The sequence below is a fragment of the Miniopterus schreibersii genome (genome assembly GCF_964146895.1).
Source record: "Miniopterus schreibersii genome assembly, chromosome: 2".
Classification (NCBI taxonomy): domain Eukaryota; kingdom Metazoa; phylum Chordata; class Mammalia; order Chiroptera; family Miniopteridae; genus Miniopterus; species Miniopterus schreibersii.
The window spans coordinates 118668872-118694639 of NC_138102.1; the positions used below are offsets into that span (position 1 = coordinate 118668872).

General features: G+C 36.0%; 1 protein-coding gene across 2 annotated transcripts in view; it reads right to left on the minus strand.

The window, feature by feature from the left end:
- Positions 1-20781: 20781 nt before the first annotated feature.
- METTL25 (methyltransferase like 25) overlaps positions 20782-25768 on the minus strand; it is a 92251-nt gene continuing 87264 nt past the window's right edge. For both annotated transcript variants that reach the window (XM_081128394.1, XM_081128395.1), the window contains exons 10-12: positions 23301-23375; positions 22657-22728; positions 20782-21078 (exon numbers count right to left, since the gene is read on the minus strand). In XM_081128394.1, coding sequence (XP_080984520.1) covers positions 20986-21078; positions 22657-22728; positions 23301-23375 — 240 coding nt within the window. In that variant the 3' untranslated portion in view covers positions 20782-20985. The remainder of the gene's footprint in view (positions 21079-22656; positions 22729-23300; positions 23376-25768) is intronic.

Sequence of the window (25768 nt, forward strand, 5' to 3'; positions counted from 1 at the left end):
GTCACTCCATAGGACTTTAAATATCCTCTCCCTTGGTTCATGTGATGACAAGCTCTTGGTCTTTGTGCTTTACCCCTGGATGTAGAACCTTCATGTTGGAGTTACTAAAGATGCAGTCCCAGTTTCCCCATTCTTTCCCTATGCTTTTTGCCCTGAGTGATATCATCCATGTCCATGTATATTTTGATAACTTCTAAATTTTTATCCAGGCTTCCCCTTTGTTCTGCAGACCCTTAGACTAGTGCTTCTTTAACATCACTTGAATTTCTCCAAGGCATCCTACACTCAAAATACCCAAAATGAAATTTTCAGTTTTCTCTCAAACATTGCTCTTCAGTGTACATTAGCATCACTTTTCATCTATTAAACAGCATGGAGACTGTTAGCACCCATTGACTAAAGAGCACTAGGAACAAAGTTGTAGTCCAAATTAGATTTTTTCACTTACTTCAACTAGAGGGAATAAACTCCAGAGAAACTGTGGGTTGTCTCAATAAAGATAATTTTTAGGAGCTTCTTACAGGATTTGGAATTGTACTGCATGATTGTAGGAAGGATTTTTAAAAATGGGGTCCAGGTTTGAATTGGACGTTGTCAAGAAGCTAGGGAAAATCAATGGCTGGTCTTACTTTTAATTTTTTTTTTTATACGAAGCAAGAGGACTAAAGTGGTCTGAGAGTAGCCACTGCTAAAGAAGTAGCAGTTACATGTTAGAAGACAGGATGTTGAGAACAGCTTTGTCTGTATTGTTCCAAACATGTCATTAAGTGGCCTTGTCTGAATACTGTCTATAATTGTCATTTATTTTGAGTTTTAGCACTTCTAAATGTTAGCTAGGTGATTTTGAAAAAGTGATTTGAACTTAAAGTTTTGATTTTTCCAATATAATAAATAAAACACATATCTATTATTTTGGACAAAAATTCAAAATCACTTTATATATGATTTTAGTGGTACACATATATTCCTTCATTTTAATAATAAAACATTTTTTAGATTTCTAAGAACTCTCCCCCCTCAATATTATTTTAACCATTTGCAAAAACAGTTTGATCTGGTTAGTAGATGATGAGACCTACACATTTAGAGGCAGGGCAACCAAGAGATTATCAATTGCTTGAAGTCTGTAGGGTTATACATCCACAAATATCTTGCTTTTCTCAAGAGGAAACTGAGAAAATGGAAGACTAACACAGAAGACTCTCAAATAATCAGGAGGTAGGACAGTATCAGTAGTGGTTACCTAGTTAGACACTCAAGACAGAATGCCTGGATTTGAATCTTGACTTTACAATTCCATAGATCTCTCCCTTAGTACTTGACCTCTTTGTGTCTTAACTTCCTCTTCAGTAAAGCAACAGAAATAGCCTTTCTCTTAGAATTGTGAGGATTAAACAAACAAATAAAAATTGTTCAGAACAGCATGTAGCACAGAGTAGGTACTCAATAAACATTTAGTTGGCATTATCATTACAATCCATTATGCCAGTTGGAGTTTAAGGAACCTTTTAAAAACTGAGTAGTTGCCAAGGACACCCTGTATGAGTGGTATGTATGTGTAAGAGAAATATAAAGTTGGAGTCATCTCTAAAAATTTTAAGACAGATCTGGCCACTCAAGAAGACTCCTTCAGAGAGAGCTGCTCAGATGCCAGCACACTTGAAAACAGCAAGTCTGGGACTATGTTAACATATTGGAACCTTCCATGGAGACTGGAATGGCAAAAGAGTAATTTGAATAGTAGACTTTCAAAACTGTCAAAGAAATTGATGATGTATCCTGCATGCCAGGAAAGGGCTTATGCAATACCTTTGGACTGAATATAAGAGGAACTTCTGGGGGGATTCCATGAAATCTATAACTGAAGTGGCCCCGTGCTTCTCTTCCCATCAAGCTGGCCATTTTGACATCTATTAGCCAATACATGTAAGTGCGATAAAAATGTTTTTGATTATGACATCTGTTTAAATTGGCCTTCTGTGTCTGTTCATAATTTCAGTTAAACTATATCCTTTTAGCATTTACTAGATTGGAGGTAGTTTCTTGGGGGCAGAAAAAAACACCCAGTGTTTGCAACAAAGATTAAATTATCATTTTAAAAAATATAAATCATGTGGAACACAGAGAAAAGCTCTGTATTTATCTTTTTTAAAATTGATTTTTTAAAAGAGAGACAAAGGAAGAGGGAGAGAGAGAGAAACATTGATGTGAGAACCAAACCTGGATTGACTGTCTCCTGCATACCCCCTCCTGGGGATTAAGCCCGAAACCCAGGCATGTGCCCTGACCGGGAATTGAACTGGCAGCCTTTTGTTCACGGGGCGATGCCCGACTGAGCCACACCGGCCAGGGCTGTATTTATTCTTATATTTGGCAACTGGTCATTTATTTTTGGAGGGTACATTTGAATTAAGTTTATTGGCACATCTATGTAGAATACCAGTTATCTGAATTGATTCTGTCAAGTCATTATTAGACTGCTTGCCTGTGTTTCCTTGTATCTTATGTACAAATATCTAGGCAGGAGACTATTCAAGGTTTGCAGTTCATTGTCGCGACTCTGCCTGTGGATCTTGTGTTTAACCACCAATGATTTCCCAAGCTGGAAGCTATTATGAGAAGAAGTAAATCCAGGGTTCCATATATTTGTTTTAAAATGGGAACTTCAGCCCTGGCAGTTTCAAAGGGGCAAAGAAAAAAAAGAAAGAAAAGAAAAAGCAGAGTTCCTAAATAGTAATGTCTACAATATGTTTTCAGCCTCTAACGAGAGCAATCCTACTTCTACCTCTGGGACTCTATCCTTAGAGAGTAAGTAATGGGACACAGTGAAAGCAGTCCTGAGAGGGAAGTTCACAGCACTACAAGCCTACTTCAAAAAAACAAGAAAAACTTCTCATAGGCTTTCTAACCCTACATGTTAAAAACGTAGAGAACAACAAGCAAGGCCTAGAGTAAGTAGAAAGAAGGAAATAATAAAGATCAGAGCAGAAATAAATGACATAGGGAATATGAATGCGTTAAATATATATTCTTTTTTAAAGAGAAAAAGTAAAGCGTTTTAAACGACATGAGCACATTATTCTGGGGCCAAATTCCTTGTTCATTTTTCATGGATTTTTAAAAATGACAGCTTGTTTGTTAAGGCAGTTTGAGCTTTAGCTCAGGAACCTGATTTGTTTGCCTCAATAGATTCATTGTATCTTGATTTTCTTAATAAATTCTGTGCAAATTCCAATGTGAACTGGTTTGCCATCTTTATTAGTATGAAAAGATCCCATGGGTGAAAAGATACCATAATCAGAGATAAACAAGAAAAGCACAGCATATGGTCTTTTGAGGAGTGATTCCTAATTGCTATGTAATAGTTTTTCAGGAGTTACAGTTTTATGGAGATATATAGAGAATATAGAACATTTTCAAATTCTTAGGTTTTACCTTCAAATTATCTTTTACATTATATTTAAAAGACATAGCCATAATCATTTGTGAGAAATAATTACCCTCCCCCCCCAAAACCAACAAAAAACCAAAACCATAATTTGAACCCAAAATTTATTAACAAGTCCTCTGTTAAAAGAATGTCAGCTAAAGGAAGAGGGGATTTGTGAAATTCTGGTCTTCACTGTTTATTCTTTGACTGAAGAGAGAGGGATCTAATCTTAGATACATACCTCTTGAGCAGGAGCCAAGATGTGGGTCCATTTAGGACAAGGCTGTGAGCACCCCTGGGATCTGATGCTCCCCAACCTTGGAATGCAGCAGACACTATGGAGCCTGGAAGGGTCTTCTATCTTCCTGAAAACTTTTTCAAAAGAGCCACTTTAAGTCTGTTTTAAAATGTTAAGCACTTGGGAATCACCTTAAAATACTAATTTCTATTGAGTAGGTTTGGGGTAGGAACTGAGATTCTAAAGTTTTACAAGCTCCCAGGTTATGCTCAGGCTGATGATCCAAGCACTGAACTTTTATATAAAAAAAATTTTTTTTTTTGGAGACATAAGACTCCAAGCTCACCTTACTTGAGGAAAACAAGTAATGGAGGGAGTTTCCTAATTAATCTTTGCTTTCCATATTGTTTCTATGATGGGCAGAAACTAATCTTTGAATAAGGAAGTATGTTATTGGAGTGGACTCCAATTTAAAAAGAAGTGTTATTGTCTACTGAAATAATTTATTCCAATTTTTATATATCACTCTTGTGCCCAGAAATATCACTACTGATAACTTAAGCATTGCTGTATGCCCACCAGTTTGTGTGATATCTGTTTGGTTGACTGTTTTTGAAATTTTGCTTTGGAATTTTCCAATTAATTTATAAATAAATCACTTCATGAAACTCCCTCTCTGATTCTTTTGGTGGTCTTTGAATGTGTATGTAAAATGCTGAAGTATTTGGAATAATTAGCAATTATCTTTAGGTTTATTTTTAGTAATTATCTTAAGATTTCTTTTAAAATTAAAGTTAAAATCTTGTACAGGAAGCTTCTTGTTTTTTATTGATGTTCTTAAGTTATAATTAACCATTATCATTAGTGTTCAATTCTTTCAACAGTGGCTTCAGGCTGAAACTTTTAACTTTAAATTGCTAAATTCTGATTATAGCTTATCCTGTACTTATGAGACAGTAAGAGCCAAGCATAAAATATATTGCCTGAAGCAGTACAAATAAAATGCATTATTTGAAATGTGAATGGGATTCTTATCATTGAATCATTCTTTTAAGCCTGTGAACAGGGAGCTCAAAGATCTCTTATGTGATTCCTATGAGAACACATTTCTGTGAAAAATACGTTTACATGTGTTTGTTTGTTTTTGTTTATCTGTTTTGTTTTAAATATAGTACTATACCTTAATTCCTTGGCCTACTCAAATTTTGAGACTACAGAGCTGGACAAAAGAAAAGAACAAAAGGGAAGTGTGTAAGCAGGTACTGGGCAATCAAATCATTATGCTTTCACGATAACAAATCCCTAGATTGAACGATTCCAAAGTCCTGTATTATCCCTAGTACATGTTTCTAAATTAGTTTGTTGTTCTGGGGACCGTGGTTAAGTGTGAAAGCAACCAGAGCAGGAGAAAATGTTTAATGAAGCTTTTTGAACTTTATATAACTTAATTGATCAGAAAAACATACGCCCTGTTCTTTTTTTTTTTAAATTTATCTTTACTGCTGAAAGTATTACAGCTATCCCCCTTCCCCCCCCCCCCACTGAGTCCCTCCACCCTGCATCTGCCACCTCCCCTCCCCCAGGTCTTCACCACACTATTGTCTGTGTCCATGGGTTATGCATATATGCATATAAGTTCTTTCATTAATCTCTCCCCACCTCCCCCACCCTTGCCTTCCCTTTGAGATTCATCAGTCTGTTCCACGCTTCTATGTCTCTGAATCTATTTTGTTCCTCAGTCTCTTTTGTTTATTAGATTCCATATATGAGTGAGATCATGTAAAACTGAATCAGGAAGAGTCAGAAAACCTGAACAGGCTAATAACAGCTGATGAAACTGAAGCAGCAATAAAAAAACTCCCAGCAAACAAAAGCCCTGGTCCAGAGGGCTTCACAGGGGAGCTTTCTAGTTCTTTAAGTTGTAGGGTTAGATAGTTTACTAAAAATTTTTCTTTTTTGTTTGAGGTAGGCCCGTAGTGCTATGAACTTCCCTCTTAGGAATGCTTTCGCCGTGTCCCATAGATTTTGGGTTGTTGTGTTCATTTTCATTTGTTTCCAGGAAGTTTTTGATTTCTTTCTTGATCTCTTTGGTAACCTATTCATTGTTTAATAACATGTTATTTAGCCTCCATGTGTTTGAATGTTTTTGAATGTTTTTACTGTAGTTGATTTCTAATTTCATGCCATTGTGATCTGAGATGCTTGATATGATTTCAATCTTCTTGAATTTGTAGAGACTTGTTTTGTAGAGACATGTGGTCTATCTTTGAGCATGACCCATGTGCACTTGAGAGGAATGTATATTCTGCAGCTCTGGGGTGAAATGTTCTGTAAATGTCAATTAAATCCATCTGATCTAGTGTGTCATTTAGAGTCACTGTTTCCTTGTTGACTTTTTGTCTGGAAGTTCTATCCAGTGAAGTCAGGGGGGTATTAAAGTCCACGGCTATCACTGTATTGCTGTCAATCTCTCCCTTAAAGTCCTTATGGTTATTATTGATAGATTCTTATTTATTGCCATTTTAATTCTTTGTGCCTATGTTTCTCTCTCTATTTCTTCTTATTATTATAGCAGTCCCTTTAACATTTCTTGCAATGTCAGTTTGGTGATGATAAACGCCTTTAGCCTTTTTTTTTGTCTGAGCAGCTCTTTATTTCACCACTTATTTTGAATGGTAGCCTTGCTGGATAGAGTAGTCTTGGTTTCAGATCTTTGTTTTGCATTACTTTGAATACTTCGTGCCATTCCCTTCTGGCCTCTAGAGTTTCTGATGAGAAATCAGCTGACAGCCTTATGGGAGCTCCTTTGTAGGTAACAGATTGCTTTTCTCTTGCTGTCATTAAAATTCTCTCTGTCTTGAATTTTTGGCACTTTAATTTTGATGTGTCTGGGCATGGGCCTCTTTGGGTTCTTCTTGCTTGGGTCTCTCTGTGCCTCCTGAACTTGTGTGACTTTTTCCTTCACTAGGTTAGGGAAATTTTCTGCCATTATTTCTTCAAAGAAATTTTCTATCCCTTGCTTATTTTCTTCCCCTTCTGGTACTCCTATAACGCAAATATTGTTACATTTCATGTCCCACAGCTCCTTTAGACTGTCCCGTGTTTTGTTTTTGGATCTCTGATTTTTTCTACCCTGTCATCTGATTTGCTGATCCAATCCTCAGTTTTCTCTCATCTGCTTTTTATTCCTTCAAATGTATTCTTTATTTCTGCTATGTCATTCTTCATTTCTGACTGGTCAGTTTTCATAGTTTCCACATTTTTTCTCATGCTGTTGAGCATCCTTACAATCAGTAATCTGAACTCTAGATCTGATATATTGCTTATCTCCACTTCATTTAGCTCTTTTTCTGGAGACTTCTCTTGTTCTTTGATTTGGGGCTTTTGTGTTTCCCCATTTTGGCTACCTATTTAGGCATGTTTCTATGTATTAGATGGATCTGCTAGGACTCTCAGTCTTTTTGGAGGGTCTCTGGTGCGGACCAATTTTAGATGTTGTTTGTGACTGGCCTTGAGTACCCTTTTTGGGGCTATCAACAATCCATGGCTTGTTGTTCCCTCTGCTGGGGCTGGGTGCTTTTGGACAGGACCAAGATGTACACCAAAGTCTTCTTTTCCAAGGCCAGGTCCAGAAACAGATCAGGCAAAGACTCATAGCTCCCAGAGGTCAGCCTCTGCCCGCAGGCTGGTTGATCTTAGTCTCTTAATGAGCTTCAGGCTATAGACCACAGCAAGGCATAAATGCCACAGGATGAGAGATTTTCCAGTGGGTGGGGCAATTGCCCCCCCCCCCGCCGCAGGCAAAAGCTGCCAGGTTGGCAAAGGTCTGCCTGAGAAATATGTCCTCTGCAGTATGGAGGAATGACTCAGCATAGGAATCCAAATGGCCACCCTCTGAACTCTGTCTCCAGAGCCCAAAACCCCAGATTCTTCTCACACAGCTCTAATCCACTCTGTCTTCCCTCTGCTGGAGCCCAAGGTGAGTGGCTGCACATGAAACTTTGTGTGTTGGCTCTTTAAGAGGGTGCCTGCATTTCCAGCTGTCTCTCCCTGGCAGACAGATACCTTGCTGCTTTTCACAGCCAGATGTTATGTGGGCACCTTTCTCAGTTCTGGTACTCTGGGCTGGGAAGCCCAGCTTGGGGTTTAGGCCCCAGAGTTCTCAGTGGAGACCCCCACAGCTGAGATAATCCCTCGGAACTTTAGCTGCTGCCTGTGGGAGCCCTCTTGTGCCTCCATAATTCCTACCAGTCTCTGTGCAGTCTCCTTGGTTATGAAATTGCTCTCCAGGTTGTCTTCAGTTGATTATTCAGGATAGTTTTTCTCTATTTTCCAGTTTGTCCTGAGAGAGTGTCACTGTAGCTTCCAATTTGCTGCCATCTTGCAATCTCCTATACACCCTGTTCTTTAAAAAGTTATAGAAATTTGGACTTCTCTTTCTTATCTTTCTAAGATAACATTTCTGTTTTGGCCCCAACAAAAAATAGCTATCCTATCTTTATGCATTTGCATCTTGTGGAGAGGTTAGAATCTAAAAATTAAGATGTAAATTAAAAGCGTGTATGATGTAACTCTACTAGGCTACTATGACATTCAGAAGCTGTATAAGTTGCTTTAATTACTTAACTAAATAGAGCTCCTGGGGATTTAGCTTTAATTTTCATAATAAAAGAAAGATAAGGAGATCTTGATTGAATTTACCATTGTTTCATCACTCTTAAAGGTAGGAGCTATGCTATTATCAACAGAAACTTTAATGAAACTCTTCTCTAAGCATCTGCAACCAATTTCTTAGAATAAAAACACATTAGCAATAATCTCATTAACAAAAGTAGATATTAAAACTTTGCTAGAGGTCTATCATGTGAGGCATATTTTTAAAGAATTTCAAATCTTTTATTTTTAAGATAAACAACAGTATTTACTCTTCCTGAGAAAAGTTATCCAAGAAAATGACTTATCTTGCAGAAGCTTTCAATTCTTACACTCTAAATGTTAACCCTCATAACTTTTAAATACCATTTTTCAATACAGTAATACGTGCTGTTAAGGGATGGCTTACTAAACTTCCCAATTTAGTATAAACTGGTAATATAAATGTGGACCCTTTAAAGGCATTGCTGATATACATAAAAAAATGTTCAACATTCTATACATTAAAAGTGAACCCTCCTTTGTTTTCAATTTTTAGTTCTGTCCTTTTGAGTTAGGTGGAAATAGAGCATTATTATTGTTTTTTATTTAAAATATGTGCCTTATGTCTTTATTCACAGAGATTTACCTGCACAGATTTATATTGTCTACTAAAATTAGAAATATTTTGAAGTCACCAGAACACCAGATATGTCTGTTGTTATAATCAAATGGTATCTGGAATCATTTTATCTTTCCCTTGAAACACATTATTTGAGTATACTTCACTCCATGGAAAACCATCATGAAGTCTTTTTCTTAAAAGAGTTGTAGCAGTATTAGAAGACTGGATTTCTTCCTGAAAGGAAAGCTAACTCAGAATACATGTGTATTTAGTTTAGGGTGATTAGCTGATACACACCAAATCCCATGTTGACCAAATGGAATGCAATATGGTGAATTTTAGGTTGGAATTCACATACTTTTTCCATTTTTCTAAAATTTGCCATGTTTAATCATAAGTGTCTGAGTACAAGTTATAGGACTTTTCCCCCCATGAGATTTAAATACATGCTACTTTGTTCTGTGCTGAAATGCTTAATAACTCTCTCATTCTGAATTGTATATTGGAAAATTCTAATAAAACAGTATAATTTTTTAAAAAACAAAAGGTCTTCCATTGACAGAGCATCTGCAAACTTAATGAGGCAATTCATGGAGATAAATACATCAACTGATAAATTCCAATGCACACAGCCAGTAGCATCATTGGCCAAGTGCAAACCATGTGGGGAGGTTTGGAGACTTTCAGGTCCTTTGGTCACAGGTAAACCAGAGCACATATTTCACATAGCAGACTGTTTCTTAAATAGTCCTTTCATGAAAACAGGCCATTCTACCAACCACATTTAAAAACAACCTAAGGGAAACTGTAATTAAGGGGGAGAATGGGACAGAGTATACAGTTCAGTACAGAGTTCAAGGTAAAGTATTATGTGTTTACGTAGACATTATTTTTCTCCTCCCAAATGTCATTATCTAAATCTTAACTCTTCCATATGTCTCTTATATGTGTTACAATGACTGGATTATAAACTCCTGAAGATTAGAAACTATCCTAGCTTTTAAATCTTTTTCCCCAGTCTTTACTATCTAGCATAGTCTTAGTTACATAGTTATGACCAAACAGACAGTGGTGAATTGAATTATATGTGACATTCACAATGTACTTTTACTGAAATGTAGGTCATTAGTAAAGGATTAATAGCAGATTCAGTTATTTATTTTTTATTTTAATCCTTACCTGAGGATGCTTTTTTCCATTGCTTTTGAGAGAGTGGAAGGGGGGAGAAAGAGAGAGAGCGAAACATTGATGTGAGAGACACATCGACTGGTTGCCTCCTGCATGAGCTCCAACCAGGACCGGGGATCTAGCCTGCAACTGAGGTACATGCCCTTGGCTGGAATCAAACCCAGGACCCTTCGGTCCATAGGCTGACACTCTAACTACTGAGTCAAACCAGCTAGGGCAATAGCAGATTCAATTAAATAGTTAAATGATTATTCATGTTTTATTTTTCTTCTTGAGATAGTATTTTCATTTCTATTACAAATTTTCCAGTTTCCATCATGATTTCTTCTTTGACTCAAAAGTTATTTCGATAGGTAATTCTTAAATTTAAGGAATATAGGAATTTTCTACTTATATTGAAAACAGTTTTTAGCTTAAATGCACTGTAGTCAGAGACTATACATAATTTTAATTTTTTGAAATTTGTTTTGAAGCTCAGAAAACGGTCTTTTTTTTTTTTTTTTTTAAGTTCCATGTGTGATTGAAAAAATAATATACTTAGTAGTGATTGGGAACTCTCAGTTTTACTTATTTCACTGTTCAAATTTTGTATCTTTACAATTTTTTTGTTTGCTTTTTCTATCAGGTAGATTAGAGAGTGAAAATACTCCCAGCATTTTAATAGATTCATCTATTTCTCCTTGCAGTTGTGTTAATTTTGCTGTTGACATTGTTAACAACTAAATATAAATTTAGAATCATTATAACTTCCTGGAAAATTAGAACTTTTTTCTTCATAAAGTGTTTTTATCTTTACTTTTTGCTTGACATTAAAATCTACTTTGATATTAATACAGCTTTCTTTTGATGACAATTTGCAAATATGTCTTTTTCCTTCCTACTAATTTTAAACTTTTTGTACTTTTGTTTTAGATGTGTGTCTTCAAACTTATTGTTGGGATTTATTTTTCTAATAAGTCAATCTTTGTTTTATAATTGAAGTATTTACTTTATATTTAATGAAATTACTGATATATTTGGATTTAGGTCTACTATTCTATAATTTGCTTTTTATATGGCATGCCAGTTTCTTTTTCTTTATTATTATTATTATTATTTTTTAAGAGAGATTGAAAATCAGTATCACCCATAGACCTGGGCAAGCAGGGCATTGTTCTGGACACTACACCTCAGGGGTCCCTGCAGTGTCCTTTGGTCCCTTGGGCCATCTGGGTTGAAAGTGCCAGTATGAGTTCTAGTCCCATTTCAACACACTTGGGTCACTCTTCCTACCCTCTACCATATGTGTGGCTGTTACTGAAGAGACAAAAAGGAGACCTCGGTTCTTGTCTTTTTGAGGGAAAGATTTCAATCAAGAGATAAAGTGTAGAAAAGCAAGTAAGAATTTATTGGCTGCAGCAAAAATATACTTAGGACAATGAAACAAGGAGGGGCATAGAAGAAGCAACAGGAGAGCCTAGGCTGGGCTGTTTGGCTCACTGGGAAGTCAGGGAAAAGGGGACAGGCTTGGGGATCTTGGAGGCAGGTTCAGGGAGTAAGCCCTGGATGAGCTGGCCCTGCCCATTGCTCCACTGGTTGCAAGTTTTGTGGGGTCCCCTTGGAAGGGAGAAGGAAATGGTGCTGCCATACTCCCCTTGGGGGCAGGGAGAGTGTGAGCTGGGTCCTCTGTCCTGAGCATGTTTATCTCTTTCTTGCAGGTGGGAAATCTTAGGGGAAGTATCAGGGGAGTGTCTCAATAGAATATTCATCAGCTTTATGCTGATATACCAAAATGAGGTTTATTCTTAATTTGTCTGTCCTTGGTGTGGTTGGCAAATGACACCAATTGGATTTGTTATGTTTCCACGAGTACGTTGATTTAAGCTATCTACCCTCTGGCTGGGGAGGAGAAATGAAAACCATTTACTCTTAAGTGTCCTTGGTTTAGGGAAGATAGGGTTTACTAGGTGGCTGCAAACTGCTGTTTAACGATCTGTCTCAGTTTCCCTATTCTGCTTGTCCTGGAATTTTCCTAGCTTCATACTATACTAGCCTCAATCTGACATCCCTCCAAATTCTAAGATTTGTTCCTATAATGTGAGCCTGAGGACCATGAGTTACAGGAGGGCAGCCAGGTAAGCAGATTGCTCCCACTGAATAACACAGTATTTCTTCTATGCAAGACTGGGCTGCCAGAATGGTACTGACAGGCTAATTTTGGGTGAATCACATTGTTTATGTAAGGATAGACATCCTGAAAAAAAAAAAAGGTGCTCATGGCTCTGTTCACTCTTGGGGTGGCCCTATTTAAAATACCATTTCATCCTTTTATTTAAAAAATATATATATCTTTATTGTTGAAAGTATTACAGATGTCCCCTTTTCCTCCTCCCATTGATCCCCTCCACCCTGCATCTGCCCCATCCCCAGGCCTTCTCCATATTATGGTCTGTGTCCAGGGGTTATGCATTTATGCATATAGGTTCTTTGATTAATCTCTCCCCATCCAACCCCCACTCCCACCTTCCCTGAGATTCCTCAGTCTGTTCCATGCTTCTGTGTCTGGATCTATTCTGTTCATCAGTTTATTTTGTTGATTAGATTCTACATATGAGTAAGATCATGTGATACCTGACTTTCTCTGACTGGCTTATTTCACTTAGCATAATACTCTCCAGTTCCAACCACGCTGTCCCAAATTTCCTTCTACTACCTTGGAAATTATATTTTCTATAACTCTTCTAGTGGTTACCTTAGTATATTACAACTCTGAATCTTAACTTATCAAAGTCTGATGATAATTTTTACTATTACTCTCTTCCTGGTCAATGAACAGACCTTGTTAGAATATTTTTTAAAATTTATTTTTTATTTTTAAATTACAGTTGATGTGCAATATTATATTAGTTTTACATGTACAACCCCATGATTAGGCATTTATATAACTTACAAAGTGATCACCACTACAAGTCTAGTACCCATCTGACACGATAGTTATTACAATATTATTGATTATATTCCCTATGCTGTACTTTACATCCCTGTGACTATTCTGTAACTTCCAATTTGTACTTCAAAATCCCTTCACCTTTTTCACCCATCCCCCCCACCCCTCTCATCTGGCAACTGTCAAAATGTTCTTGGTATCTATTTTTGTTCTTGTTTATTTCTTCTTTAGATTCCACACATAAGTGAAATCATCTGGCATTTGTCTTTCTGTGTCTGACTTATTTCACTTAGCATAATACCTTCTAGGTCCATTTATGTTGTTGCAGATGGCAAGATTTCATTTTTTTTTTTTTTTTTTTGGGCTGGATCCATTGTACTTGTAAACCACTTCTTTATCCATTCATCTATTGATGAACACTTAGGTTGCTTCCATATTTTGGCTATTTTAAATAATGCTGCAATAAACATATGAATGTATGTCTTTTCCATTTAGTGTTTTGGGTTTCTTCGGATAAATACCCAGAAGTGGAGTTACTGGGTCCTTCTTTGGCTCTTGTTATAGCCTTTGTTATAAAATTTATTTTGTGTGATGTAAGTATTGCTTCTCCAGTTTTTTTGTTTTGTTCTCATTTTCATGAAATATCTTTTTATCCCTTTACTTTCAGTCTGTGTCTTTGAATCTAAAGTGAGTCTCTTGTAGACAGCATATGTAAGGGTCTTGTTTTGTTACCCATTCACTTATTGTAGGTTTTTTGATTAGAGCATTTAATCCATTTGCATTTAAAGTAATTGTTGATAGACATGTATTTATTGCTATCTTATTACTCATATTTTTATCTTTTTTTCTTCTTTTTCTTAAAGAAGACCCTTTAACATTTCTTGTAATACTGGTTTGCTGGTGAAAACTCCTTTAGCTTTTTCTTGTTCGGGAAGTTCTTTATCTGACCTTCGGTTCTAAATGATAGCTTTGTTGGGTAATTTTGGTTGTAGGTCCTTGTTTTTCATCACTTTGAATATTTCTTACTAATCTGTTCTGGCCTGCAAAGTTTTTATTGAGAAATCAGTTGATGGTCTTATGTGAGCTCCCTTGTAGGTAACTAAATGCTTTTCTCTTGCTGCTTTTAAGATTCTCTTTGTCTTTAACCTTTCCAGAATTTTAATTATGATGTGTCCTGGTGTGAGCCTTTTAGGGTTCATCTTGTTTGGGACTCTCTGTGCTACCTGGACTTCTATATTTATTTCCTTCACCTGGTTAGGAAAGTTTCTGTCATTACTTTTTCAAATAGATTTTTAATTTTTTTCTCTCTTATCCTTTTGGCACCCCAATGATGCATATGTTGGTATGCTTGAAGCTGTCCCAGAGGCTCCTTACACTATTCTCACTTTTTTGGATTTTTTCCTTTTTGCTGTTCTGATTGGGTGTTTTCTGCTTCCTTATGTTCCAAATCTCTGATTTTATTCTTGGGGTCATCTACTCTACTGTTGATTCCCTGTAATTTATTCTTCATTTCAGTATCCTTCATTTATGACTGGCTCTTTTTTTATGGTTTCCATGTCTTTTTTTAATGCTGTTGAAGTTCTTACTAAGTTTCCTGAGCAACCTTATAACCATTGTTTTGAACTCTGTATCTGGTAGTTTGCTTGCCTCCATCACATTTAGTTCTTTTTCTGGAGATTTTTCCTGTTCTTTCATTTAGGACCTGTTTCTTTGTCTCCTTATTTTGGCTGCTTCCCTGTGTTTGCTTCTATATATTAGGTAGAGCTGCTACACCTCCCAGACTTGGTAGAGTGGCCTTAGGTAGTAGGCGTCCTGTAAGGCCCAGTGGCACAGCCTCCCTGGTAACCTGAGCTGGGAGCTCCAGGTGCACCCCATGTGGGCTGTATGCACTGTTCTCATGTAGTTGAGCTTTGATTGTTGTTGGCATGTCACTGGGAAAAATTGATACCCAAGCAAATTGGCTGCGAGGACCACCTGTGACTAGAGTGGAGGAGCTGTTGTTCAGGGGCTGACCCCATGGTGCAGGACTTGATTCAGTGGGGCTTTGGTGCTCTGAGTCCACCCCTTGAGAGTGTCACTTGTGGAGGTGGTAAGGTGGTAATCTGGTGTGGTCTGAAGCTGTCCACCAGGTGCACTGACTCTGAGACCTCCCTGGAGGTGCAAGGTCAGCCACCACCTGTGCCCTGCCTGGGGCCACCCAGCACAAGCTACAGAGTGATCTGCAGACGGCTGCTATTTGTGCTGAGCTTGGATGTACCCAGGAGAGGCCAACCTGTAAACGGAGGCTGGCTGCCACTAGTGCCAGGTAGGGGTTTCACAGATGCAAGATGCTGTTTGAGAGATTTTAGGAAAGTCTGCAGCATAAGCCAAGAGTGGCCATTTACCTGGAAAAGCCACTGGAAATGGCTTGGGTGGGCCCACAAGTTGGGTGGGATGGGGGTCTGAGGGAATCAATAGGGCAAAGCTAACACTGCTAGCCAGGTTGATGGAGAGACAGGTACGGCAACACCTGCCAGCTCTGTAGGGAGGGCTCAGCAAAGGAACAATGGCCTCTCCCAGCACTTCTGTCAGAGAGAAAGCTGCCCCTCCAGCCCTCACCCCAAAGCCGGACAATTCAGTTCCTCCCCATATATCCCTGGTACCTTTTGAGCTGCTGCCCCAGCACTGGAGCTCAGAGCAAGTGAGTTAGAGTAAGTCCATGGGAGGGTCTTTTAAGAGGAACTGCCTGAAACTCCAGGAGTCCAGTCACACTCAGCCACAATCTCCACCAGTTCTGCCAGCCAAAAGTTACGGGAAGTTCTCTTCCCAGCACTGGAACCCTTGAGTGGGGTTATGATGTGGGGTCAAGACCAGTTGCTCTTTAGGGGGAACCTCTGCAATTTTTCTTAAAATTCTCACTGAGGATCTGTTTAATTTATTTTAGATAGAGAAATATTGATGTGATAGTGAAACATCAATCACTATCCTCTATGTGCATACATATCCCGACAGGGAACTGAACCCACAATCTTATTATTATTTTTGGTGTATGGGACGACACTCCAATACTCCAACCTAGCCACCAAACCAGGGCTATCCCTCCCAATTTTTAACTGCTACTTGTGGGTTTGGGACCAGCCTGTTCTGCATCTCCTCCCCTCCTACCAGTTTAGATGTGGCTTCTTTATATCCTTAGTTATAGAACGTCTGTTCAGCTAGATTTCAGGTGTTCTGAATGATGGTTGTTCTGTAATTTAGCTGTAATTTTGATGTGGTTGTGGGAGGTTCTGAGTAGTGCCTTTACCTATGCCACCGCCTTGACAGGAACTTTCTTTTTTTTCAATTTCACTATATGTCAGGTCATTTTTTCTAGTGTGCCAGACATTATATTTGCAAAATTGTTTGTAGAAATAATGTGAGGCCAAGAATGTTTTTAGGGAAGATTAATGTTTACTTCTGCCAGTTTCCTAATTGATAAGATGGGGATAATATACCTACTTCATGAGTTGTTCTGAGGATTAAATGAGTTAATAGAAGTAAAGTGTTTAGGATAGTGCCTAAGCAAGAATCAATGTTTTATAGTATAAGAAGATAGAAATACATCAGATACTACTCAACAGGACATTTTGATAAGTGATTTAAGGTAGAACTGATACATTCATTAAGAAATACGCATCATGAACATTTTATGTTGCAGGCACTGTGTTGGGTGCTGGGTTGGAAGATGCAATCCACCATGGTTACAGAGTCCTTCTGTGGAATACACAGACGTATTTCAGGAGCTTCATCTGTGTTTCTTGACAATTTCTGTCAACTCTAGGCCTCCTGAATATTAAGTCAGGATCACCCACAGTGAAGATTAGAAGCCTGTCCACCTGCATCTATTTTAACAGTATGTCTCTGGATTACATACATTTATAAACAATTAATGGCAACGGTGTTCTTACAGGGCTTTAGAACAATAAACTAAAGTTGAGATTTAAACAAACTATTTAGACGTATTCTGAAAAAAAAAACTTTAAAGACTGTAGAAGAGCAGCAAAAAGTTGGAAAAACAAAACAAAAAATAACTAATTTAGCTCATAGCTATCTAGGAAAGAACTTCATACCTCATGACAAAGACTCTGGAGTAACTATGCATGTTGAAAGGGGGTAATAATAAAAAAACATAAATAATAATTATTATGCGCAGTGGCTAAAACCACAAATCAAGAACAATTTTCAAATGCATGTAATGTGGAAAAGCCTTTTGTAAAAGTCTCTGCATTTATTCCTATAGATACAGAATATATACACTAAGTTAGAAATTCCCCTAGAAATAAACATTAATCTTAACATTATTTCAGCAAGTAAGATTACTGTGAAACTTAACTACTATACATAAGGCAACGTTTTTCATCTAATAATCAAATCTACTTTTAAATATGGACAATTCCTCAGATTTTGAATGGGAATACTAAAAATCCATTTGTAAATTGTTTGATTAGAACTTAGAACATATTTTTTTCCTACAGTGTCAATGTTATAAATATAGTTAAGTTTCCACTTCTATCCCTTTAGGGCATTTAAGAAATAAAACTACTGCTTTTATATTTTACACTATGTGTCTGAAATTAAGTGCTTTTACATTGAGAACTGCAACTATCTGCATCAGTATAAGAGAGCAATGGGGTCTAAGAACTGAGACCACGTGGGTCAACATGATTCATTTGTTTGTTACAGAAAAACTTTTCCCAGAAAAATTAAACTAAAAACCAATGAATAACTTCACTTCATTCTTTGTTTCAGGAAATTCCCATATATTCACTTATCGCAGACAAACAATCTGCTTACCTTTGCAAAGAATTCACATATCAAGCAACAGTTTACCTTATCAAGACTTGCTTCAAGACTCTCACCTTGCTATAGATACTAATCATGAAAATATTATGTCATGAACTTTTCCAAATCCCAGTCTGTTCTCCAGTTAAACTGCTTGAGCCCAGACTCCCAAGTTCTATGAATATTCTTCTCTGACTTGCCCCTTCAAGTCAGACTGTCAAGACTGTCAGGGCAGAGTCCTCTGCTATTATAGAAAGTTCTAATAAACTATAGTTTTGCTTTACTAACCAGCTGTCTAAAAATATTTTAAGGGAATTCAATAACATATTTTATTCTTTTAATCCTCATAACACCCCTATTAATCTAGGTTCTATTTTTATGTGCCTTTTAGAAATGAGAAAACTGAGGCACACTGAATAAAGTGACTTACCCAAGGCCACAAAACAATTTAATTCACATGAATCTAAACTATGGTACTAATATTTCTGAGTCATTCTTCCCCTAAGTCAATCAATTTGAAGAATCCTGGAAGAATTCTATGCTCTGACTCTCTCCACCTTGAGCCCCTAACTACTATAATTAGTGATTTTATTGTCTGTCTTCCTAACTGCATTGTGAGCTCTTTGAGGACAGACACATATCTTGTTTGTCTCTATACTGCCAGTGCCTACTATAATCTCTGATACGTGGTAGGCATTCAGTAAATGTTCATAAAGTAAGCATTATGGAACTCCACTTTACAAAAGAGGTTCTGAGATATTACCAGTCTTACTTTAGCTCACCCAGAAAGTAACTGTCAGAAGTGATGCTTCCGCCAATGCAACCCATTCTCGAGCTCAACTGTAAATGAGTTCTCAAAGAGCAGTTTTGATGAGATGAAAGTCTACAAACATTGCAATCCTACCAAAATATTATATTTCTTTGCTTTTTGCTGTAACATTATCATCTCTGGGTGATCATACAGGCCCTCCTGCTGATTAGATTCTTGAATCACACATGTGCCTCTGATTAATACAAATTGAAAACATTAATTAAAAATTGCAAAAATGTTTTAAAACAGGGAAGGTTTGTGTAATTTCACTAATATTGAAAGAGTTGCAATTCTCTATTCTAAACTGTGCTTTACACATATGAAGTTCTTTTTTTCTTTATTATAATGAGAAATGTTACATAACTACTTGCACAACAGGGAAAAGTTTAAAATTTTACATGTAAGGGACAATTATGAAAGGAAAGAAATTAGGCTGGAAAGGTTTTTTGCTCATTTTGAGATAGCCACTAGTATATAGTAAACAATATGAGGAAATAATATAAAATAAACAACCTAAAGAGACACATCAACCAAATGCAAATGTGTGAACCTCATTTTGATTCTGAATTGAACAAATTGATATAAAACAATTTGTGAGCCAATCACAGAAATGTTAATGAGGACAATAGATATTATTATGGAAAAAAATCCTGAACTTAGAAATACATGCTAAAGTATTTATGTAAAACAATAAACTGCATGAGATTTGCTGTAAAATTCTCTGGTGGGGGGAGTTGTGGTGGTTGAGTGTGTTTGTGTGCATGCTCACATGTACAGATGAAACAAGATTGGTAAAATGTTGATAGTTGTTGAAGTTTGTGATAAGTACATGGGGATTCATTATACTCTACTCTCCGTTTCTAGATGTTTGAAACTTCCCAGAATAAAAAGCTTAAAAAGTGGCTAATTTCACCAGTATTGTAGTAGGTATACAAACTACCCAATCATTCACATGTACAGTGGTACCTTGGTTTTCGAATGCTGTAAACCCGGAAGTCAGTGCTTCGGTTTTCGAACCCACCCTCAGAAGTTGAACATGCCACATGGCTTGTGCTGAAGGCAAGATCCTATGGCCTAGCTGTCGGCTGCTGGTCCCTTGGTTTTCGAACGTTTCAGAACTCAAATGGCCTTCCAGAATGGTGCACATTTGAAAACCGAGGTACCACTGTATATTGCCTACAAATTCAAGGTGAATATCAAACTCAAAGCAAAAAATTACTCTTCTCATCTGTAATAGAGTCCAAAATTTAAGAAAGTAGTTATTTTTCTGCCTAGGAGAATTTTATACAGCCTCTATCTGAGCAACAAGAAAGACTTTTTCCAGCTGTTCATCTCTTCTGAGTGTATTAGAAACCTCTAGCTTTCTGCTAATGAAAGGAACCTGCACCACACTGGGCAGAGTGCTGGTCTTCTCTCCCTCACTCTTGCTTTACTCAGTGGCTTTTTACAGAGCACAAAGTAATTTCATTAAGTGCAACCCATCCCTTTATTTTAAGATAACCTCAAGAATACTGAAAATACATTATCTCACGATAAGATGCATATTCCTTTAAGGGCATAGAATATTTCCTCATGTAACTTAGATTAAAATGCAGTGTAAAATATGCTTTATATTAGGCACTTTTTATGTCTGGCCTGGTTCCTGGGTATTTCTTTCCTTTAAATGAGGATTTTTACCTTCTGATAACATGAAAAATCTTTACAAAATGTGGAGAAAATTGCAAATGATCTTCAGTACAACCAATTTTACTATACCTACACCTATACCTTTCTTCTCTTTTAAATCAATAAAAGGCAAAATGTAGTATGTAACAAATATCAAGGGTCTCAAGTATTGAACAGAAAACAAGGCTCAGCCTGGTGGGGTGACTTAGTTGGTTCAAGCACCATCCCGAGCACCAAACAAGACCGTGGGTTCCATCTCCGGTCGGGGTGCATGTGGAAGGCAACTGATTGATGTTTCTTTCTCATGTCAATATTTATCTCTCTCCCTCTCTCTCAAATCAATGAAAAGTGTCCTCTGGTGAGGGTTAAAAAAACAAAACCAAAAACAACAAACAAAAGAAAATAACGTTAGAGTACAATGTCCTATGGACTTACTAAATAAGGAATGTAGGTCAATCCTTTTATTATATTTTCACATGTTATTTTATTAAATGTATGCTTTGACAATGAGAAAATGGATTATGGTATTCTGTTGTTAGCTATTATTTTAGTGTTTATTTCAAATACAAGGCAATGTTTTAAAAAATATTTACATAACATGACATAAGTGTTTAGAAAATTAGGAATGGGTTCCACAAACAGATACATCTAATACCTGCTTCAACTGAAATCATTGCTGCTGCCTCAGAGCAATAACAGCATAACATCTGGGAGACTTCACAGGATCAAACAGCCTCACAAGTGCAGACCACGCAATACCTTCCTGCAAATTGTTAAGTGATTTAGAAATAAAACCATTTGTTGAGGATAAAAACGAGAGATAAGTCAGGCTATATATTATAATATTAAAAACTACATAAAACAAGCTATATAAAAGAAAACTATTCTTTGTTGAATAAAATTAACATTTACAATTTCACCTTCAGGAATTTATGCTGAGAAAATAATTAAAGGTGTACATAGAGAGTGAACTACAAGATTACTGTTTGCTGTGATTGTGAAAAACTGCAATTTGCCAATAACAATTGGGTATTACTTAAATTATTATATAATGAAACATTATTCAGTTTCTGTACTAGATTTAATGAGATGGAAAAGTTATAAATTAAATAAATAGAACAAATTAGATGCAAACAGCATTTATAATTTGATTCCAATTTCAAATAAAATTTAAAATGTGCACATATACAGACAACATATCTGTTAGAGAGGAGCACTAGAAAACCAACCAAAAATTTAATAGTGCTGAAAGGTGGCATTATTATTACTTTTGATTTTCTTTTTTATATTCTTAATTTTAAATTCTAAAGAATATGTATTAATTTTATAAGATATTATTTAAAATATTAACAAATTAATATTTCTATTTCTATCATCTCATTACTAGTCTATTAATTTTTGTGCTTACAATTTTCATTACCCGTTATACTTAGATCAATAAAAATTGTTTTGAAAAGGGAAGTGATGGGTACCTAGTAAAACAGGACTGATTCTGTCACCTACCAACTTTGGGACAAAAGCTTTGCAGTGCTTTTTGAGTTAGTAGCTTAGGAAAACACATCATTTTCTAAATATTTAAAAATTGCCTTTCTCCATATAAATACAAATTAGAACAAAAGCAAACATTTATTAAAATTCATTTGTTCCATGTAGCCTGTTGAAAAGAAGAAAGCAAAGCTCCCATATGATAAAACAAAATTGTTAAAATAAAGGGTTTATATAGTGGAAACATAGCCTGAATCCACAAATGGGTTTAATTTAAACAGTTCACAAAACTTTATTTTGATCAAAGCTGAGAAAAATCTGCAAAAAACATTTTCACTGAAGATAACCAAAAGGACAATAGTTTTAGTCATTCAATATAGATAAATAAGATGGGGAAAAACCGAAACAAACCAGAAGCAGTCTTCACTGATCAGAAAGAAGTTTCTGACTGCACAGTGCATTTGTCCCAAAATTCAAAAGTGAAATAAAAGGCAAATTCTTACAAAATGTAAACTATATACGATATCTTTTATGTCTGGTCTTTATTACTTTTAGCCATATACTACGGCATATATGATAGTTTGTGTTCACTGCCTACTGTGTAGTAATTACCATATAATTAAAAGAATGTAAGCTTTATCATGGCAGAATTGCTGAAAACATCTGTTATGCACATGTTTATGTTTTAGAAAGGCAGAATGAATGTTTAAAATTTGAAAATATAATGAGAAAAACTATCTTATGTTTTAATCTTAAGTTTTATGTGAAAGAAACTTATCCTACATATAACCAGTGGATCCAAATTACTGGATTTAATAAAGACATTTATTACACATTTAAAAGTAGTGTAATTTACCTGCTCTTTCAGGTAGCAGAGTCGATCCAGAAGAATCAACGACTCTATACAAGGAGCCAGAACAACTTTCAACTAAAGGAGAGAATAAGATAGGATGGTGTTAGTTAAAAGAAAAAAAAGACTAGCAGGCTAGCTTAACATTATGTTTTGAAAAATGTGTCTATAAAAGTTTGTACATGGCCAAATCTTCAATACCCATTGTACATCTTCAAAAAATGAATACTGCAGAGATCAAAAGTTTTTCCTTAGTAATAATAGGAAAAGAATGTCCTTCAAGTGACTTTGAGGTAGAATCCAAAAGCCATCATACATATGTGATAGAAAGCTTTTAAAAGGGTACTAAGAATGAAATTCATTAAAAGGAATGCTTGTGAAATAACAGAATTGAGACCAATATGTGTTCAAAGAACTCGGAAACTTCTTTCAGTGCATTTATAATACACTTTAAGAGAAATCTACCATGTGTTCTCTTTATTACATTACTGACACCTAATATAGTTCTGAAATAGGAAATGATCCCAAACAAGTTTTTCTACAATAAGAAAAAAACAACATAGATTGGTTGGCCCCAAAATAAAATTTAATAGGATCCTATTAAAGTCTAGCAACAAACCTGATTTAATATGTTTAATTCTGAGATTTACCATATTAAAAGCTTCCAGCTCATTCATTCTAGGCTTATACTTCTCGTAGTAGTCCATTATAATTTTTTCTGGCAGCTTTAAGATAAAAAAAAAACAATAAATTCAACAAAAGTTAACATTTTTTTATCAAATGCACCCTAAAGTAAAATAAACATAACAAATGTAAAACAAGCTAGGTGTCTGAAGAGCTCTAAGGATATTCATGAAGCAAGTCAATAAAAATCTAAATTCTTTTTACTTAAATCTGCTGTACCAATATAGGTTATTCAGCATATCACAAATAAAATTACCAATAGCATATTAATATTGTTTAATTTCAACCAGTATTAACAAAATATTTACTTTCACTTGTTTCTGTGCGAGGGGCACATAGTAGGAGCTCAACAAACATTTTTTGAATAAAATTAAGATTAAAAACAATATATCTAAAACTATATTCTAGAGAAAATAATTCAAAGACAACAGGGACATGATAGTGACATATGTTCATATTTAAGGTAATTTCCTCTAACATCAGCTAACTAAATCCATGAACAAGCATTACTTTCTGACTTTTTTTCCTTTAAAACATATTATATCCATAGTACAGTGAACCCTTGTGGTTAGCAGGCAACTTTCTAGATTACCTACACGTTTCTGTTTCCACCATTTGAGCTTTATGCTTACTGAGTCAACTATATTTGTTTTTAAACTTGTTTGCTAGTTATATTATTGTAATAAAATAATATAAATATCACATAATCAATATGAATGCAAAAGGAAATATGAATGCAAAAGGAAAAGTTGTTTCTGTAAGTTGAATGGCTCTGTGAAAGGCTTGATAAAGTCACCAGAATAAACTGTTGTCAAATTACATGTGGTCAAAACAAATGAAAGACTGGACAAAAAGAGTAAAAAATCTGAAAGAATTTGTACTGATATCTTTGCAAATGGATAAATTTATTATTTTTTCAAAGCCCCATTCCTTTTCTTATTGCATTATATTTTTTTTGAATTTAAAAGTACGTAAGTGTAACAGCGAAAAGGCTTTGTCTTATCCAACTTCTAGTGTAGCCTTCCAATAAAGAACCCCTTGGTGCAGAATCCAAACCGAGTATGCTACCCCTCCCCAGTCCTTTTTAAAACTCTGCCCATCTTTGAATCAAATGAGTAACCCCTGGACCAAGTTTCTGCAGTAGAGTAGATTGGATTGGATCCAGGCCTGCACTTCAAGCCAGAAAAAATTCTCATCTTACAAAATTGTGTATGTGTGCGTGTTTTAGTCTTTAGTTTTTACTTCTCTCTGGCCATCTGAGATCAGCAGTTATGGGACAACTCAGAACACACAATCTTTTTTCAATCATGCCATACCAACCAGCATACTGCTTCCTACAAACATGGTTTTTCAATGTGATTCCTTGGGTTATCCAATATTCTTTCTCATTTATATCAAACTGGAAGCACCACCTAAACTAGGGATTGTTGATTTTGCTGCTCAGGATATGCTGCTTCAGAGAACTGGATTCTGTTGGTTTTGTTGTTGGTCTGTAACCCTAGGCATGTTCTTTTCACATCTTTCTGCATCCCTCTTTACCTTCACTGTACTTCACAATACCAATGGTTTGAGATTTAACATGCTTTCTGATTTTGTCAAAAAAGTTTGTGTTTCTGTCTCTTATTCTATTTGTTGCTTTTGTGAATTCTGAGAACATCACCTTAACTCTCTAAAAAATGGAAGTCTGTTACTTCACTTTAAGTGAAACAAAGCTGGACGTTGTAGATTATACATTATAGATATGTTCGATGCAAAAAAAGTTAAGGTAGAACTTCAAATAGTAAAACTATATGCAACCTGTGCTCAAAAGGCAAAATGAACGGCCTTGTTCTTATACCAAAGTTTGGTAAGTAAAAGTACATTACTATGTTCTTAGGTAAAACATTCAATGTTTAAGGTATGATTTCTTGCTTTAATCAACTTTTCAATCAAATGCTTAACTTACGAGACTGATCAGATCACAGAGATTATATGAAAATTAAGATAAAGATGCTATCTCATTTAATCCTAACATCAATTTGTAGCATAGATATATTCATTTATTTATTTTTAATTTTTAAAATTGAATTGAGAGAAACACTGATTTGCTGTTCCACTTAATTATGCATTCATTGGTTGATTCTTGTATGTGCCCTGACTGGAGATTGAACCCACAACCTTGGTGTATTGGAATGACACTCTAACCAACTGAGCTACCCGACAAGGGCCATATATATATTTATGGTCTTTTATAGATGACGTTATTGAGTGTTAAAACCAGTGAGAACCTAGGTAGGGCCGACATCCTAGAGATAAAAGCAGGCATCAGAACTGAGGTATGCCTGGTGTAGATCATACTTAGAAAAAGACATACATGGAAACTTGCAAGTTAAAGTGAACACTGAATGGCACTGAGAATATTGGCCTGAAATCCGTTGCCTGCTGCTGCCATCCC